At 43.6% G+C, this 20,251-nt stretch overlaps 1 protein-coding gene across 1 annotated transcript in view; it reads left to right on the top strand.

The window, feature by feature from the left end:
* ntsr1 (neurotensin receptor 1 (high affinity)) overlaps positions 1–20,251 on the top strand; it is a 107,852-nt gene that overhangs the window by 53,837 nt on the left and 33,764 nt on the right. Inside the window, exon 3 of the mRNA XM_031751939.2 lies at positions 17,915–17,999. Coding sequence (XP_031607799.1) covers positions 17,915–17,999 — 85 coding nt within the window. The remainder of the gene's footprint in view (positions 1–17,914; positions 18,000–20,251) is intronic.

The following is a 20,251-nucleotide window of genomic DNA, read 5'->3' as shown; positions in this document are numbered from 1 at the left end:
ATCACTTAAAGACTGGATAGCTACAGTAGCTACAATACCTATGTTACAGCACCTGTAATTCCCAAGCGGTCTCCCATCCAAGTACTAAGCTAGCCTGACCCTGCTTAGCTTCTAAGACCTGATGAGCTGGTATATTCAGGGTGTTAAAGCTGTAAGCCATAGTCAGCCTAGAATTATCCAAGAATGTAGTTGTCTGTTTTTTAACCACACAAGGAACCACACAGGTCACCTGATCCAGCCCCAAATACATGCTTTGTCAAAAAGGAAAATTTTAAGCTTAATATCGAGAGTAGAAATTGTGTTTGGCTCCTGAACCCAAACTCTGAGCGGGTTCCACACAAAAGGGGGCTAAAAGCAGAAGGCTCTGCCTCCCATTCTACTTTTACTGTAAATTCCCTAGAAGCCACAAGTAAACCAGCAGTCAGACAGTGACTTCAATTCAATTCAATTTCAATTCAATTTTATTTATATAGCGCCAAATCACAACAAAAGTCGCCTCAAGGCGCTTTATATTGTACAATAGATCGCACAATAATAAATACAGAGAAAACCCCAACAATCATATCATATGACCCCCTATGAGCAAGCACTTTGGCGACAGTGGGAAGGAAAAACTCCCTTTTAACAGGAAGAAACCTCCGGCAGAACCAGGCTCAGGGAGGGGCGGCCATCTGCTGTGACCGGTTGGGGTTGTAAGGAAGAGGACTCCCTTACTACATTTATTTGTATTATATTATCTGTATAGCACTTTAGAGCACACCTTTCACTTTATTAAAAGCACCTTATCAAGCACTTTATTTAGCATTGCACTTTAGGCAGGGATTTGCACAGTAAAACATTTGCACACAAGAAGTTTAAATATTTATTGATTATTTATTGGGAATTTTAAAATCAGTTGGTAGCCTTGATTCAGATCCTGCACAGCTGCTCCTCATCAAGGAATGTGGTGGTTGTCTGTCAGGAGAGAAGAATGGTGATTGAGATTATGATTAAGGTTTACCAGTAAGGAAAACTAATGCAAATGTGTGTGTGAAATCTAGGAAGAAAGTGGTGCAAATAGGTGTTTGTAAGATAATGATTACTCACCTTTCTTGCCTGTGTCCTCTTCAAGGTGTTTGGGCAAATGTTTCCCGGGGGTCCAGACACCATTTAAAGGTTCCGGAGAGACCATTGGTTAAGAGAGTGTGGTGAATCTTTTGTGCTTGGGTTTCTGGGTTTTATAATATTGGGTTTGGTGTAAAATTAAAGTGTGAAATATTTATTAATATGAAAATGTGAAATGTATTTATGTATTTATTTATTCTAATTGATATATTGTATACTGTGGTGGAAGGTTGGGATTTAAGAATTTACCTAAGAGTGGAATAATGGTTTGGTCTGTGACAGCTGAACATATTTAAGGCTGCTGGTTGTCATTAGAGGAGGATTTTGTGCTGTGAAGAAGCTCAAGTGAATTGTTGTAAGGAGAGCTGTATGGCAAATAAATGCTTTGTTCCACTGCACTTGCCTTAGTCCGTCTCACTGTGTTTCCAGCCGCTAAGGGCTGCCCTGTTACAAGTGGTGTCAGAAGTGTGTCACTCATGCCACAGTGAGAAGATGATGACAAGAGGTGGAAGAAAGCCAGGCCAAGAGGAGCAGCCTGATGAAGGAGTTGGAGCTTCATCTGAGCTAGAGGCCATGGCAGCAACAAGCCCTGAGGACAAATTGGAGGAGTTGACAGGGTTGGTGAAATCTCTTATGCGGTCTCAAGCAGCCAGAGACCAAAAGTGGGAGAAGGATTTGTCACGTCAGGAGCAAAGGTGGAAAGGCATGCAGCATCAATTTCAGCAAATCCAGCTACAAGTTAATGCTGTAATTGATAAGCCTGATTCACCAGAGGCGCCAGCGCCCCTACAACATCTGAAGAACAAGAACATGGATTCAATGTTGAAGACATTCCAGTGGCCAGTGGGTCCAGGTCTTTAATTGAACCAAAACTTTTCCTCTGTCACCAGAAGATGACATTGAAAACTTTCTGACTACATTTGAAAGAATGGCAAATGTGTGTCGATGGCCCAGAGATGAGTGGGCTATTCGTCTGGTTCCCCTGTTGACAGGTAAAGCCCGCACAGCCTACATTCTTATGGATGTAACAGACTCTGAGATCTATGATAAAGTGAAAGAGGCAATTCTGGCAAAATATGAGATCACTGCTGACACCTACAGACGCCGCTTCAGATCTATGAAAGTTGAACCAGGTGAGACGCCACGTGAACTTTATGTAAGATTGAAAGACCTGTTTTCAAGATGGATTAAACCTGAAAAATCAACTGTAGAAGAAATATCTGAGCAGATAATTCTGGAGCAGTTTTTAAGAATGGTTAACCCAGAGCTGGAAATCTGGATACGTGAGCATGACCCGAAGACGGCAAAGGAAGCAGCTAGCCTCGCAGAGGTTTTCACTTCAGCCAGAAAAGGAAGCAAGAGCACCTACTTCAGCCGGGATACCCACTACGCCCAACCAAGTAAGTCCATTGGGGTGAACAGGGTTCTGGTCAAGTTCAGGCTAGAAATCTTTCTAGTTCTAGACAGTTCCTTCCCATAGACCTCACAATGTGAAGAAATCCTTTAAGTCTTCAGTTCAGGATATTAAATGTTATCACTGTCATAACTTTGGCCATACACAACAATTTTGCCCTGCCCTTAAGTCAAAACCATCTCTTTTGTGTGCAGTTCCAAGACCAGCCACAGAGCCAGTAGGAAAGAAAGCTTGTACTGTCCCTGTTTTAATTAATGGGCGCAAAGAAGAAGCTTTGCTCGACTCTGGGTGTTTCCAAACTCTTGTACATTCTAGCATAATTTCAGGAGAAAAGCTAAGTGGGTGGGGGCTACAATAAGTTGTGTGCATGGAGATGAACACAGGTACCCCACTGCTGAGGTTTACCTGACAGTGGGAGGTCAAACCTACTTGTTAGTGGTAGCTGTGGTTCCCAATTTGCCATATTCAGTGATACTTGGTAATGACATCCCCACTCTGTTTGATCTAATACATCAGTCAGATTATGACCCTCAAGTGAGTGCTGAGAAAGACATTCAAGGCTTAGGTGATGAATCTGGAGGCTCACTTCCTCTAGATATGACAGTTGAACCATTTAAACCCTGTCATGTAGTCACAAGAGCACAAAGTGCAAAGGAAATGATGCAAGAGCTACCCTTTTTTGAGGAGTCTCTCGAAACAGAGCCAGGGAAGATTAGGAAGTCTAGGGCTCAGAAAAGAAGAGAAAAGTTCAAAGGCTCAGGGAAAAAAAGTACAGCATTGTTTCCTAAGCCGAATAACCAGCTTGAGTTTGATGTTCCCTCAGATTTAGGTGCACTCCAAAGAAGCGACCCTACTCTAAAACCCTGGTTTGAGAAGGTAACAGAGGTAGAGGGGGCTAGTCAAGGTCAGGTAAGCTGTCTTGCAGACACTGTTTACTTGATTAAAGGAGGCATCCTGTACCAGAGAAAGGGGAAGTGCGAAGCTGTAGCACTCCCACAACAGTTCAGAAACAAAGTTATGGATTTGGGTCATTCAATTCCATGGGCAGGTCATATGGCTTTTCACAAAACGTTGAATAGGATCAGCAGCCGTTTTGTTTGGCCAGGGATGTATGTCCAGGTTTCTGAGTTTTGCCGTTCCTGTGAAAATGTCAGTTGACCTCAGGCAAAGGAGTAGCACGAGCCCAGTTGCAACCACTGCCAATTATTGAAACACCGTTTGAAAGGCTAGGCATGGATATTGTGGGCCCTTTAGAGAGGAGCTCCACAGGTCATCGCTACATATTAGTCATATGTGATTATGCAACACGGTTTCCTGAGGCCTTCCCACTCAGATCAATTAAAGCCCGTCACATTGCTAATTGTCTGCTGCAGCTTTTCTCTAGGGTAGGCATACCAAGAGAAATTCTGACGGATTGTGGAACGAACTTTCTATCCAAGTTGTTGCAGCAGGTTTATACGCTGTTAGGGATAAAGGGACTTAAGACCACCCCTTATCACCCTCAAACGGACGGGCTAGTGGAGAGATACAACCAGACTCTCAAAAGTATGCTGCGCAAGTTTGTCTCTGACACAGGTGCTGACTGGGATCAATGGCTGCCATACCTTCTGTTCGCCTACCGGGAGGTCCCGCAGGTTTCCACTGGTTTCTCGCCTTTTGAACTTTTGTACGGCCGCCAAGTGAGAGGCCCCTGGATCTGCTTAAGGACTGCTGGGAGGACCCCAAAGCAGAGGGCGAAAACATCGCAGCCTCGTCATCACCATGAGAGAGAGGTTGGAGAAAATGGCATCACTGGTGCAAGACAACATGAAAGCTGCACAAAAACATCAAAAGACATGGTATGATCAGAAGGCCAGGGATAGGGTCTTCCTTCCAGGTCAGAAAGTACTGTTATTGCTTCCCACCAGCGATAACAAGCTGCTGACAAAATGGCATGGACCATATGAGATCGTCAGACAAGTGAGTAAAGTCACTTATGAACTGAATATGCCAGAAAGAGTTAAAACTATCAGACATTTCACGTGAACTTGTTGAAGGAATTCCACAGCCGACAAGAGCCGGTCCATCAGTTACTGGTGCGTTCAGTTAAGGATGAGGAGGTGACTGAGAAGTTCTTTCCAACTAACATTCAAGTTTGTGCTTCAGTTGACCTTTCTCATTTGTCTCATACTGAGCAGGCTGATATTAAACCACTCGTGGACCCACAGCTCTTCGAGAAACACCAGGCTTCACATCACTGGTTCAGCACAAGATACGGGTGAAGGAGGATGCACCCGTTCGACAAAAGAGCTACAGAATTCCAGAACGGTTGGTGCGGTGCTTCAGAAAGAAATAAAACTCATGTTGGATCTGGGAATCATTGAGGTGTCAAGTAGTGAGTGGTGCAGCCCGATTGTTTTGGTACCAAAGAAAGATGACACCCTGAGATTCTGTATTGATTTCAGATATTTGAATGCAGTATCCAAGTTTGATCCCTACCCAATGCCCAGGGTGGATGACCTGCTGGAGAGAGTTGGATCAGCAAGGTACATTACGACACTCGATCTGTGTAAAGGATACTGGCAAGTGGCTTTGGCACCAGAAGCGAAAAGAGCTGACAGCCTTCAAAACTCCTTTTGGTATGTACCAATTTAAAGTCATGCCATTTGGGCTTCAAGGTGCACCAGCGACATTCCAACGATTAATGGACCATGTACTGAGAGATGTGTCAGCATTCTCTGCAGCATATCTGGATGACGTGGTGGTGTACAGCCAGTCCTGGGACGAGCATGTTACTCACCTACAGAAGGTGCTACACTCCATCAGAATGGCTGGACTGACTATTAACCCCAAGAAGTGCTCCATAGCCAAGAGAGAAGTGGAGTACTTGGGCTTCGTGGTTGGCTCTGGGAAGATAAAGCCGCAGGTTGGAAAGATTGAAGCAATTCAGTCCTTCCCAGTTCCGACAACAAAAAGGAAGGTGAGAGGTTTTCTGGGTCTAGTAGGCTGGTACAGGAAATTCATACCTTCTTTTGCAGAGCGATCCACTGCACTGAATGATCTCACAAAAGGCTCAGCCCCCAACAAAGTGCGTTGGACAGAAGAATGTGACCAAGCATTCAGAGACCTCAAGGAAGCAGTTTGCACACATCCAGTTCTACACAGCCCAGACTTCAACAAGCCATTCATCTTGCAAACTGATGCTTCAGGAGTTGGCCTTGGGGCTGTCCTTCAGCAAGAGGTGGATGGTGAAAGAAGGCCTGTGGTGTTTCTGAGTCGGAAACTACTCGACAGGGAGACGAGGTATTCGACGGTGGAGAAAGAGTGCTTGGCCATGAAATGGGCTATCGAGGCCTTGAGGTATTATCTTCTGGGACGTCACTTCACTCTAGAGACGGATCATCGTGCCCTCCAGTGGTTGAACCGCATGAGGGATGCGAATGCCCGCATTGCAGGATGGTATCTGTCTCTGCAGCCTTATGACTTTACGGTCCAGTATAGGCCAGGGAAGTCAAATGTGGTTGCTGACTGTTTATCTAGGATGTCAGAGGACTGAAGCACTTCGCGCTTAGGAGAGGGAGGAGGAAATGTAAGGAAGAGGACTCCTTACTACATTTATTTGTATTATATTATCTGTATAGCACTTTAGAGCACACCTTTCACTTTATTAAAAGCACCTTATCAAGCACTTTATTTAGCATTGCACTTTAGGCAGGGATTTGCACAGTAAAACATTTGCACACAAGAAGTTTAAATATTTATTGATTATTTATTGGGAATTTTAAAATCAGTTGGTAGCCTTGATTCAGATCCTGCACAGCTGCTCCTCATCAAGGAATGTGGTGGTTGTCTGTCAGGAGAGAAGAATGGTGATTGAGATTATGATTAAGGTTTACCAGTAAGGAAAACTAATGCAAATGTGTGTGTGAAATCTAGGAAGAAAGTGGTGCAAATAGGTGTTTGTAAGATAATGATTACTCACCTTTCTTGCCTGTGTCCTCTTCAAGGTGTTTGGGCAAATGTTTCCCGGGGTCCAGACACCATTTAAAGGTTCCGGAGAGACCATTGGTTAAGAGAGTGTGGTGAATCTTTTGTGCTTGGGTTTCTGGGTTTTATAATATTGGGTTTGGTGTAAAATTAAAGTGTGAAATATTTATTAATATGAAAATGTGAAATGTATTTATGTATTTATTTATTCTAATTGATATATTGTATACTGTGGTGGAAGGTTGGGATTTAAGAATTTACCTAAGAGTGGAATAATGGTTTGGTCTGTGACAGCTGAACATATTTAAGGCTGCTGGTTGTCATTAGAGGAGGATTTTGTGCTGTGAAGAAGCTCGAAGTGAATTGTTGTAAGGAGAGCTGTATGGCAAATAAATGCTTTGTTCCACTGCACTTGCCTTAGTCCGTCTCACTGTGTTTCCAGCCGCTAAGGGCTGCCCTGTTACAGGGGTGAAGAAGGAAAACAGGATGAAAGACATGCTGTGGAAGAGAGACAGAAATTAATAACAGATATGATTCGATGCAGAGAGGTCTATTAACACATAGTGAGTGGCTGGAAAGGAAAAACTCAATGCATCATGGGAATCCCGGCAGCCTCGTCTATTGCAGCATAACTAAGGGAGGATTCAGGGTCACCTGGTCCAGCCCTAACTATATGCTTTAGCAAAAAGGAAAGTTTTAAGCCTAATCTTGAAAGTAGAGATAGTGTCTGTCTCCCGAATCCAAACTGGACGCTGGTTCTACAGAAGAGGGGCCTGAAAACTGAAGGCTCTGCCTCCCATTCTACTTTTAAATACTCTAGGAACAACAAGTAGGCCTGCAGAGCGAGAGTGAAGTGCTCTAATAGGGTGATATGGTACCACAAGGTCATTAAGATAAGATGGGGCCTGATTATTTAAGACCTTGTATGTGAGGAGCAGGATTTTGAATTCAATTCTGGATTTAACAGGAAGCCAATGAAGGGAAGCCAAAACAGGAGAAATATGTTCTCTCTTCCTAGTCCCTGTCAGTACTCTTGCTGCAGCATTTTGGATCAGCTGAAGACTTTTCAGCGAGTTTTTAGGACATCCTGATAATAAAGAATTACAGTAGTCCAGCCTGGAAGTAATGAATGCATGAACTAGTTTTTCAGCATCACTCTGAGACAGGATATTTCTAATTTTAGAGATGTTGCGCAAATGGAAGAAAGCAGTCTTACATATTTGTTTAATATGTGCATTGAAGGACATATCCTGGTCAAAAATGACTCCAAGGTTCCTCACAGTGTTACTGGAGGCCAAGGTAATGCCATCCAGAGTAAGAATCTGGTTAGATACCATATTTCTAAGATTTTCAGGGCCGAGTACAATAACCTCAGTTTTATCTGAATTAAGAAGCAGAAAGTTAGCGGCCATCCAGGTCTTTATGTCTTTTAGACATTCCTGCAGTTTAACTAATTGGTGTGTGTTACCTGGCTTCATGGATAGATAGAGCTGCGTGTCATCTGCATAGCAGTGAAAATTTATGCTATGTCTTCTAATGATGCTGCCTAGGGGAAGCATGTATAATGTAACTAGAATTGGTCCTAGCACTGAACCCTGTGGAACACCATAATTGACCTTAGTGTGTGAAGAGGACTCTCCATTTACTTGAACAAATTGGAGTCTATTAGATAGATATGATACAAACCACTGCAGCGCAGTACCTGTAATACCTACAGCATGTTCTAATCGCTCTAATAGGATATTATGATCAACAGTATTAAATGCAGCACTGAGGTCTAGCAGGACAAGCACAGAGATGAGTCCACTGTCAGAGGCCATAAGAAGATCATTTGTAACCTTCACTAAAGCTGTTTCTGTTCTGTGATGAGCTCTGAAACCTGACTGAAACTCTTCAAATAAGCCATTCCTCTGCAGATGGTCTGTTAGCTGTTTGACAACTACTCTTTCAAGGATGTTTGATATGAAAGGAAGGTTGGAGATTGGCCTATAATTAGCTAAGACTGCTGGGTCAAGAGATGGCTTTTTGAGTAAAGGTTTAACTACAGCCACCTTGAAGGCCTGTGGTACATAGCCGATTATTAGAGATAGGTTGATCATACTTAAGATCGAAGAATTAATTAATGGCAGGACTTCTTTGAGCAGTTTTGTAGGAATGGGGTCTAAAAGACACGTTGATGGTTTGGAGGAATTAATTATTGAAGTTAACTCAGAAAGATCAATTGGAGAAAAAGAGTCTAACTTAACATCGATGGTACTAAAAGTAGCTGTAGATAATATTACATCTGTGGGATGATTATTGGTAATTTTTTCTCTAATGATAAAAATTTTATTTGTGAAGAAGTTCATGAAGTCATTACTAGTTAATGTTAAAGGGATTGTTGGCTCAGTAGAGCTCTGACTTTTTGTCAGCCTGGCTACAGTGCTGAAGAGAAACCTGGGGTTGTTCTTATTTTCTTCAATCAGTGACGAATAGTAAGATGTTCTGGCTTTGCGGAGGGCTTTCTTATAAAGCAGCAAACTATTTCTCCAGGCTAAATGATGATCCTCTAAATTTGTGACACGCCATTTCCTCTCCAGCTTACGGGTTATCTGCTTTAGGCTACGTGTTTGAGAATTATACCACGGAGTCAGGGACTTTGGATTTGAGGCCTTAGTTTTCACAGGAGCTACAGTATCCAGAGTCGTACGTAGTGAGAAGGTAAAATTATTAACAAGATAATCAACCTCTGTTGGAGTAGCATTCAGATAGCTGCTCTGCTCTATGTTGGTACAGGGGATTGAAGAAGATAACAGTGGGTGGATTATATTCTTAAACTTAGTTACAGCACTTTCAGAAAGACATCTACTTTGATAAAGTCTACTCTCCATTGCTGTGTAATCAATTATTGTAAATGTAAATGTTATCAGGAAATGATCAGACAGCAGAGGGTTTTCAGGAAACACTGTTAAATGTTCAGCTTCTATGCCATATGTTAAAACAAGATCTAGAGTGTGATTAAAGTGGTGGGTGGGTTCTTTTACATTTTGAGAGAAGCCAATTGAGTCTAATAACAGATTAGAGTGAAGTGCTCTATTGGGGTGATATGATATTGTGACCAGAGATGGGCAGTAACGTGTTACTGCCACGTTACTAACGCGTTACTGTATTTCGATTACTAACGAGTACAGTAAGGGATTACTATTGCAAAAAAGTGATTAGATTACGGTTACTTTCTCGTAAGCATGCTGTGTTACTGTGTTACTCATGACTCATGACAATTACGTACAAGCGTGCGACATCCATGGTAACAGCAGATGTGTGTAGATCAACAATGGATAAAATGGAGTGCTGCAGAGAGTACGACCATGCAGCAGTTAAAGCTTGAAAGTACTGACATTACTTTGAGTTTGATTCAATAAAAGGGACAAAACCATTAAGGCCGCTGCGTTGGAAGAAAACTTCTTTCTACAGCGAAAAATTTAACTTGTAGGGCCAGGTGAAAGATAGATAACATTAAGGAAAACTGGTTTGTGAGTTTTCTTGTTAGGGTGGACAAGGGAATTCAAATGAATCAAAACTCTGTCTGACTCTATGGTTAATTGTAAACCCAGAGTGGAAGACTGTACGACTCCCCATCATGGGCCTGTGCTTTGAGGATTCTGAGAGTTACTATGACTCGGGGGTGTTGATTCATTTAAACTAACATAATTATCCTGCTGTAACCAGGTTTCTGTAAGGCAGAGTATGTTGGTCAATTATTAAATCATTTTTTAACATGGACTTAAAAGAGAAAAATTATGTTTAATAATCCATATTTCACAGTTTTTACTCTTTGGTGCAGTTGTGAATACTACATTGTTCTGTCTTTGTGGGGGGTTTTTTTGTTTTGTGTTTTTTATAGTGATCTGGGGGTAGACACAGGGTTTATGGGATGGGGTTTTGGGGGGGTAACAGGAGGAGAGAATGCAACTCTGCTTTCTGGTTCCAAATCTGGAGCCCCACGTTTCTGGGGATTTAATAAATTTAGCCAAATTTCTAGAAATGGCAACAGCTCCATCTAACATAGGATAGATAGACCATAGACCATAGACCATCTTTCCTAACAAGACCAGGTTTTCCAGAGTAAGTTCATAATTATCTATAAAGCCCACATCACTCAGACAGCCAACAATTTGGAGAGAACATGAGGCTAAACATGTCACTCCTGGTCTCATTAGGCATGGAACCAGAGACGACTACAAAGTCCAATAATGGCAAAGTTAGAAACAGGTTCAATATTTTATACTATTATATTTTATTGGCGTAACCATGTGTCATTACCGCCAACGTGAATTATAATTGTACGGAATTTAGGTTTATCTTTATCCAACGGTTTCAGGGTTCCTTCAGTGTCGCCTGCTCTGCCCCCAGGAAGAGAATTCACTATGGTTGTTGGTGTAGCATCACACGTTTCAAAATAGATTGCCAATAACCAGAGTATTCTTCTTGGCGGTGTTGCAGAGTGGGAAAAAAAGATTAAAGACATTAACAGGATAGTAGGACTGCACTTTTTTATCACTGTCAGCCAGGCAGCCTGCTTTCCTGGCTGCACAGGAAAATCTGCTTGGGAAGAGGTAATAGTGGCTACGCTACCCAAGGTAGCACTGTAGCCTGTAGTCAGCTGACCCTGACTGTGTGGCAGGCAGGATTTGGCCCAACGTAGGACTTGCAACAGGATAAACTCAAAGAGGCAGCTTTTTTTTCAACTGTGAACATCCAAACACTATAAATAAAAAAACATAACCTAAAACTAGAAACTAGAAAGAAAGACCTTAGAAACTGAAAACTAGGAGACTAGGAACCTAAGAAACTAGGAACAGACTCTGAAATAACCTGGGAAATGGAGAATGGTCATGGCGAAACATTCATGGAGACCTGACTGACTGAGGCCATCTGGGTGAGAAGCAGCAGCGATGAGACGATTTGGGAGGCCGACCACATGGGAAGCGGCGGCAACTGCAGGGCAGGTCTAGGCGGCGCCAAATAAAACTTCAGGTGGCCTGTGATGGTGTGGTTGGTTGATGGCAGAGGAGGACAAGGAGGACATGCAGGCTGTGGCCAAGCAGGATGTGGACATGCAAGCCGCGCAGGATGTGATCTGGCAGGCGTGCAGACCAGACAGCGCAACGACCTCTGGTGGAAACGTGGCTGGACCAGACGGCACGGAAACCTCTGGTGGAATAGGATGAGAACCAGACGGTGCGGAGACCTCTGTTGGAGCAGAACCAGATGGTGATGTGGAGATGTGGAGATCATAGCTGGCTGGATGAGCTTGCCTGAGTTCCCAGCAGACGACGCAGGTTGCTGGGTCGGCTCACTCAAGCTCTCATCAGAGACAGAACACTGAGACTGCTCGGCTGAGCTCCCAGCTGAGACAGGTGGAGGCGGAGTTGGCTAAAGCTGTGCAGAGCACACCCCCTGCACATGATGCCACAGCTAAGGCTACTGTGGACGGCTGACCATTTTCCTCATGGGAATGGGTAGAGTGCAGGTGTTGGCCGAACACCAGCCACCGCCTCCCAATGGGTGCAAGGACAGGCTGAGTGTCAACTGCCCGCACCCTGGGAACAGGGACAGGCGCAGGAACAGAACAGATTCCAGTGCAGAGGAGGACTGGGCCATGGCTGCCCTCACCTGTGGAGCAGGTGACTGTGGAATAGCTGTTCAGCTGTGCTCCCCAGGTGTTTTCAGTTTGCCCATTTCCTGAGTCCTGCATAATGGGTCCAAAACCTGTCTACAGCTTACCATAACAGAACGGTAACAAGCTCTACAATTTCAAAATGGCCTGACCCAAAGACCAAAATAACAATCTTCACACGTTTAATGTTACACTAATGTTTCATCACTAAGTACACACATGTCTATACTTTTCAAGAAACTTACAGTTTCACTGGTCTTTTCAGTAAAAGTAAAAACAATCATTCTTTCATTGAGTCAAAGTCAAAGTAAACTTTATTGTCATCTCTGCTATATCCAGTACAGCATACAGAGAGATTAGACGACGATGCTCTGGTTTCATCAGTGCAAAGCAAGCTAATAAATAGATATAAAAATGAGAAGAAAATAAATAAATATACACGTGAGAGTTACAATTAAAATTTACAGTTCACAATTTAGAATTTACAGTTGGTGTGGTTTAAAGTGACCAGTGTAGCAGCTTGTAAACCCAGAGTGAAGAAGATTGTCCATAGGGCAGCGTGTCTTACAGAGGTAGTGTTGTGTAAAGTGCAAAAAAAGTAAGTTAATAGATTGTGTGGGTATGTGTGGTGGGGGGGGGAGGGCTGGTAGTGAGTTCAGGAGTCTGATGGCTTGTGGGAAAAAGCTATTCCGCAGTCTGGAGGATCTGGCCCCGATGCTGCGGTAGCGTCTGCCCGATGGGAGGAGAGAAAAGAGTCCATGTGAGCGGTGTGACGGGTCGAGCACGATGCCTGAGGCCTTACTGATGCAGTGGTTTTGGAAGATGTCCTGTAGCAGAGGGAGAGATGTTCCAATGATTTTGGTAGCTGCTTAAACAATACGTTGTAGTTTGCTGAGATCATCAACATTGCAGTTTCCAAACCACACGGAGATGCAGCTGGTCAGAACGCTCTCTATGGGCCCCCTGTAGAACGTAGTGAGGGTGGGAGGAGGGAGGTTGGCCTGCTTCAGGCGTCTCAGGAAGTGGAGGCGCTGCTGGGCCTTTTTGGTGATGGAGGTGGTGTTGGTGGTCCAGGTGAGGTCGTCTGAGATGTGAACTTACATGTCAAGTATAGAGTAATCTGCTCTTTGGGGATAATGCCTTGCTATAGCTGAGATCCAATGCAAGTTTCACATTTATTCTTTCAACTTTTATTGTCAGCCACAGCTAGGTATTCTACTGTTTTGGAAGAAAGGGGTTTCTGTGACCCACTTACAACATTTTGCAAGATTTAAGAGGTCGTCAAAGCAGTTTTTCCATATGGTCAAATACAGTGGTCCCTAGTATGTTGTACTCAGTGACCAAAGAATACTGAACTAGGAGTCTTTCTTTCCTCCTGTGTTACTCCAAATCAAATACCCTTGTGTGGTGATGAGTTCTGATAGTATTTATGTACTCTGTTGGATGGAATCCAGCAAAGTAGTAAACTTGGGGTTCATTGCACTTTTTTTCTATATGTAAATTCCCTTGCTCAACTTTTTATCAATAAACTTTTGAATCATTCTCTCAGTCTCTGAAGGCTCTTTACTGAGTTTATTTCATCCATTTTCTTACAAGGATTCAGTCATATATAATGCAACTGATATTACTGGTTCGTTTGTTCTGTCTGTTTGACTTAAATACATTTTTCAAGTATTTTAACCACAAGGTGCACATAAGGTAAACATTTGCATGGGCTAAGGGCCACTCAAATACTATACTTCAGTAGTATAGTAATTACTATAGCAATTTTTTATCCTTAAAAACAGATACAGACTGGTCGAGGTGCAAAGATCTCCAGGGAAAAGGGGTAAATTAATCAAATAAATTAAGAACATAGAACTGATAATAGTGTTTATTGTCTCAGTCTCTCTGTGTGGGTTTGAGCAGAACATTTATGATCCTGTCCAGTTATTAAAAATGAATATTCTACCAAAATATTTTTGACAGTGTGTGAGTCCCTTTTGGATCAGAAAGACTCCTACTCTGAGATTTAAGTGAAACTTAAATCTCAGAGTAGGCACTCCACGTTTAGATGGCGGCGCGCACAGACGCAGCGGCTCTATGCTCTCCACTTAGGTGCCTTTCTTTTTCGTTTCTCCTCTTTTTCTTCTTCTTATGTTTTCCTTATTGTGAAGCCAAATTTTCCTACAACCATCTGGAATTATGCAAGATCGGATATAACAGCCAGATTCCCATTACCAGTGATTATCAGAGGGTGCACAACATCCCCCCGGAGATAGCGAGAACACCGGGTGCTCCGTGGATTGTTATCAGCTCTGCCAAGAAACGCAGGCGGCGGAAGGAACGCAAACAAAAGCGGGGATGCCGGTCGGGCCTGCTAGCCAGGCTAAAGAGGCAGCCTTTCAAACCACCGCTCCCGAGCATCTTTCTGACCAACGCACGGTCGGTCGTCAACAAAATAGACGAACTGAACCTACTTCTCGCCGCACAGCCAATCGTCCGCGACTGCTGTGTCCTGGTCGTCACGGAGACATGGCTACGAGAGGGAATTCCCGACGCCTCCGTGCGGCTAGCGGGCCGCACAATGCACCGCAGCGACAGAAAGGCTACAGCGGGGAAAAGCAGAGGAGGAGGTTTGTGCATTTACACACATAACAACTGGTGCACAACCACTAAGATCATCACCACAGTCTGCTCCCCGGACATAGAGGCAATGTCTGTCATGTGCAGACCTTTCTACTTGCCCAGAGAACTGCCTGCAGTGCTCATAACAGCAGTCTACATACCACCAGACGCTAATGCTTGCTCAGCCCTTGCATACCTGTACGACATTATCTCCGAACAGCAACGGACATACCCAGAGGGAGTACACATCATTGCAGGGGATTTCAACAGAGCATGCTTAAGAACTGTGCTGCCTAAATTTGTACAACATGTGAAATGCCCTACGAGAGGAAATAACACCTTGGATCATGTTTACTCAAATATTAAGCAAGCCTACAGATCTGTTCCCCTCCCCCACCTGAGCATGTCCGACCACCTCTCTCTACTCCTTGTCCCGGCATACACACCACTCAGGAAAAGGACAAAGCACACCATCAGAACCATTAACACCATTTCTGAGGAAGCTCTCGCTCAATTGCAGGACTGTTTTGCTCTCACAGAGTGGAGTGTCTTTGAACAGGATGACCTAGAGACTCACACAACCGCAGTGCTGGGTTACATCAAACACTGCATGGACACTGTCACCACAGAAAAGCGGGTCCGGGTCTACCCCAACCGTAAACCCTGGATGACAAGCAAGGTTCAGGCACTGTTAAAGGCACGCAACTCTGCATACAAATCTGGGGACCAGGACATGTACAGCAGAGCAAGAGCAGACCTTAAAAAAGGCATCAGAGCAGCAAAACTGGACTACTCAAACAAGCTATCAGATCACCTCTCTGATAACAACTCCAGGAAGGTATGGGAGGGCCTGAAACACATCACCAATTACAAAGCCAATGGGACAAATATAGATAACATGGACATCTCGTTAGCGGAGGAACTTAACCACTTTTTTGCCCGCTTCGAGAAAACTGCAGTCACCCCCACCATGCACACCACCCTGCCCACAGCGTCCTCTGAGCACAGTCCCCACACATTTAGCCTCCAACAACATCAGGTCCGCAATGTGTTCAGAGCAGTGAATCAGAGGAAAGCTGCTGGCCCCGACGGAATACCTGGTAGAGTGCTCAAAGCCTGTGCCGACCAGCTGGCACCTGTGTTCACCAGACTATTCAACCTCTCCCTGACACATGCCACTGTCCCTCACTGCCTGAAATCATCAACAATAGTCCCAGTCCCAAAGTCCACCACCATCAGTAGCCTCAGTGACTACAGACCCATCGCACTGACTCCAGTGGTTGCAAAGTGCTTTGAGAAGCTGGTCCTAAAACACATAAAGGACTGCCTCCCACCCAGCTTCGACCCCCACCAGTTTGCCTACAGGGCAAATAGGTCCACAGAGGATGCAATTTCCACTGCTCTCCACTCTGCTCTGCATCACCTGGAGAATCCTGGGACATCAGTAAGGATGCTCTTTGTTGATTACAGCTCGGCCTTCAATACTATCATCCCAGACATTCTTATAGACAAGCAGGTAAACTTGGACTTCCCCCCCCTCCACATGTGCATGGATCAAAAACTTCCTCACAGACCGTTCACAATCAGTCAAGGTTGGCAACCAGCAATCATCCACCCTGTCGCTCAGCACTGGCTCACCACAGGGATGTGTGCTGAGTCCACTATTATACACCATCTACACCAGTGACTGCACCCCTCGCACCCCTGCAACATCATCATCAAATTTGCAGACGACACCACTCTGATGGGGCTCATCACCAACGATGATGACACCGCCTACAGGGATGAGGTCCAGCGGCTGTCAGAATGGTGTAACTACAATAACCTCACCCTAAACTCCAAGAAAACCAAGGAAGTGGTCATGGACTTCCATAAAAACAAGGACTGATCCTCCCCCTCTCCATAAAGGTGACTATGTGGAGAGGGTGTCCTCCTTAAGTTCCTCGGCACCCACATATCCGAGGACCTATCCTGGTCCACAAACACATCAGCCCTAGTAAAGAAAGCCCAGCAGCGCCTCCATTTCTTGAGGGTTCTGAGATGGAACAGGCTGCAGACTGAACTCCTAGTGTCCTTCTACCGTGCCACTATCGAGAGTGTGCTGGTGCACGCCATCCCTGTGTGGTACGCTGGTTGCACAACAGCTGACAAGAAGAGACTACAGAGGGTCATCAGAACTGCAGAGAAGGTGATCGGCTGTCCACTCCCTCCTGGACTTAATTGCCAGCTCAAGATGTCTCTCCAGAGCCAGGGCAATTATAAAGGACCACCTCCATCCTAACCACCACCTCTTCAACATCCTGCCCTCTGGAAAAAGGCTCAGATCCATCAGGTGCAAAACCAACAGACTAAAGAACAGCTTCTTCCCGTGGGCTGTCAGAACTATTAATGGAAACTAAGAGTGTGTAAAGACTTCCCCAACACATCCACCCTGACACTGCTGTTGATCATCTATGTGCAATATCACAGTCTTTCCATGTTCTGTGCAATATTTTTGGCTCAAGTGCAATTATTTTGGTCCCAGTCTGTTTCAATGTTTCCTACACATACACCATGTATGTAGTTCCACTCACACATGTATATATATACACTGCTTTTTATTTTATTCTATTTATTTATTTATTTATTTATTTTTCCACCTTCGATGTATATTGGTTTCTCTTTTTCTTACTTTAGCACCTTTGTGGTCCAGCTACACAATTTCGCTGTGCAAGAAACTGCACAATGACAATAAAAAGCTCTAAGTCTCTAAGTCTAACTGAAATATTTGCCAGCTGGTTGACATAGTGGGTCATCATGGACATGATAAATAAATGGCAGGAGATACTGGATTCAATCCATGTGGTTTTTGATTTCACACTCAAAAATTCAACTGAAAAATCATGTGATGTGTGCAGGAAATTTATACACACTATCACAAGACTGTTCTGCTGATCTTTTAAATCAAACAAAGTCACTGGTTTCTTTGTTCTGATGTCCTTGATATAAGTCAACAATCAAAGCATTTGTTTAAGCAGGATTCCTAATTACTTTCAAGATAATTGTGTCAACATCCTGCACAGTGTACAAATGAGTATTTTCCATTTACGAATCAATTTTCTGTTTTTCTGTGTCTGTTTGCCTAGTTACTGGCTTCTAATGGTACCCTTCTTCCTTGTGTTCAGGAGCTGTGGTCATAGCCTTTGTGGTCTGCTGGCTGCCCTATCACACTCGCCGTCTTATGTTTTGCTACGTGACTGAGTGGTCAGAGTGAGTAACGATTCTTCTCAGTCTGTCATGCAAGGGAACATTCACTAGTTGGTTTAGTCACTTAATCCATGCAGAAACATACAGATGCTGCATACACACACACACACACACACACACACACACACACACACACACACGATTCTTTATACACACTTTCACACACATGCGGGCCAATCCTACTATGTATACACATACTAATATTGACTAAAGTCATTATACGACCAGGTATTAGCAATGCCTGACAAAAAGGAACAATATATATGTATCATCGTAATTAGACTGTCTTCATTTAAAAATCTCAACCTCTTGTTCTTGAGCCCCCCACGATTAACCTTTGCATTGTTTCATTAATCAAATCAAACAAACACCATTTCAGCAGCTGAATGGTCCTACTCGAAAAGTCTCTTTCTTCTGTTCCATATGAATAATGGATAAGCAGCTTGTAAATGTGGCAGCTGAAAAATCATACATCCTGAGTAATTAAACACACTTCCTATTCAATCAAACACAGTAACCACATGGCTTCTGGGGCTGGCGCCCCATTAGAGCAACACAAGTTGCAGAGCATGTTTGCTTGTTGCAAAAAAAAAAAAAAACACTTTAGATGATGTGCATAATAATTATGAATAATGAATAATTATCAAAATAGTTTCTAATATATGTTCAATTCAATTCAATTCAATTTTATTTATATAGCACCAAATCACAACAGAAGTCGCCTCAAGGCGCTTTATATTGTACAGTAGATCGTACAATAATACATACAGAGAAAAACCCAACAATCATATGACCCCCTATGAGCAAGCACTTTGACGACAGTGGGAAGGAAAAACTCCCTTTTAACAGGAAGAAACCTCCGGCAGAACCAGGCTCAGGGAGGGGCGGGGCCATCTGCTGCGACCGGTTGGGGTGAGAGAAGGAAAACAGGATAAAGACATGCTGTGGAAGAGAGACAGAGATTAATAACAGATATGATTCGATGCAGAGAGGTCTATTAACACATAGTGAGTGAGAAAGGTGACTGGAAAGGAAAAACTCAATGCATCATGGGAATCCCGGCAGCCTACGTCTATTGCAGCATAACTAAGGGAGGATTCAGGGTCACCTGATCCAGCCCTAACTATATGCTTTAGCAAAAAGGAAAGTTTTAAGCCTAATCTTGAAAGTAGAGATAGTGTCTGTCTCCCGAATCCAAACTGGACGCTGGTTCCACAGAAGAGGGGCCTGAAAACTGAAGGCTCTGCCTCCCATTCTACTTTTAAATACTCTAGGAACAACAAGTAAGCCTGCAGAGCGAGAGCGAAGTGCTCTAATGGGGTGATATGGTACTACAAGGTCATTAAGATAAGATGGGGCCTGATTATTTAAGACCTTGTATGTGAGGAGCAGGATTTTGAATTCAATTCTGGATTTAACAGGAAGCCAATGAAGGGAAGCCAAAACAGGAGAAATCTGCTCTCTCTTTCTAGTCCCTGTCAGTACTCTTGATGCAGCATTTTGGATCAGCTGAAGACTTTTCAGCGAGTTTTTAGGACATCCTGATAATAATGAATTACAGTAGTCCAGCCTGGAAGTAATAAATGCATGAACTAGTTTTTCAGCATCACTCTGAGACAGGATATTTCTAATTTTAGAGATGTTGCGCAAATGGAAGAAAGCAGTCTTACATATTTGTTTAATATGTGCGTTGAAGGATATATCCTGGTCAAAAATGACTCCAAGGTTCCTCACAGTGTTACTGGAGGCCAAGGTAATGCCATCCAGAGTAAGAATCAGGTTAGATACCACATTTCTAAGATTTTCAGGGCCGAGTACAATAACCTCAGTTTTATCTGAATTAAGAAGCAGAAAGTTAGCGGCCATCCAGGTCTTTATGTCTTTAAGGCATTTCTGCAGTTTAACTAATTGGTGTGTGTTACCTGGCTTCATGGATAGATAGAGCTGTGTGTCATCTGCATAGCAGTGAAAATTTATGCTATGTCTTCTAATGATACTGCCTAAGGAAAGCATGTATAATGTAAATAGAATTGGTCCTAGCACTTGTTAAGGTTCATTTTGAGGACGAGAGAGATGTGGGAGATCGGAATAACACACTGACCCAGTCAGGTGGAGTCAATGAATGATTTTTAATGAAGCACACGCAGCGTGGGAGATGGACACTGTATACAAAAAGCATCAAAATCTCATCTCCAAAACGTCAGAACACAGTTTTTATGCATCGGGGTATTAGAAAGCCCCCTCTTGCGTAAATT

This window comes from Oreochromis aureus, linkage group 20 (genome assembly GCF_013358895.1).
Source record: "Oreochromis aureus strain Israel breed Guangdong linkage group 20, ZZ_aureus, whole genome shotgun sequence".
Taxonomy (NCBI): domain Eukaryota; kingdom Metazoa; phylum Chordata; class Actinopteri; order Cichliformes; family Cichlidae; genus Oreochromis; species Oreochromis aureus.
This window is presented reverse-complemented; position numbering and strand designations above follow the sequence as displayed.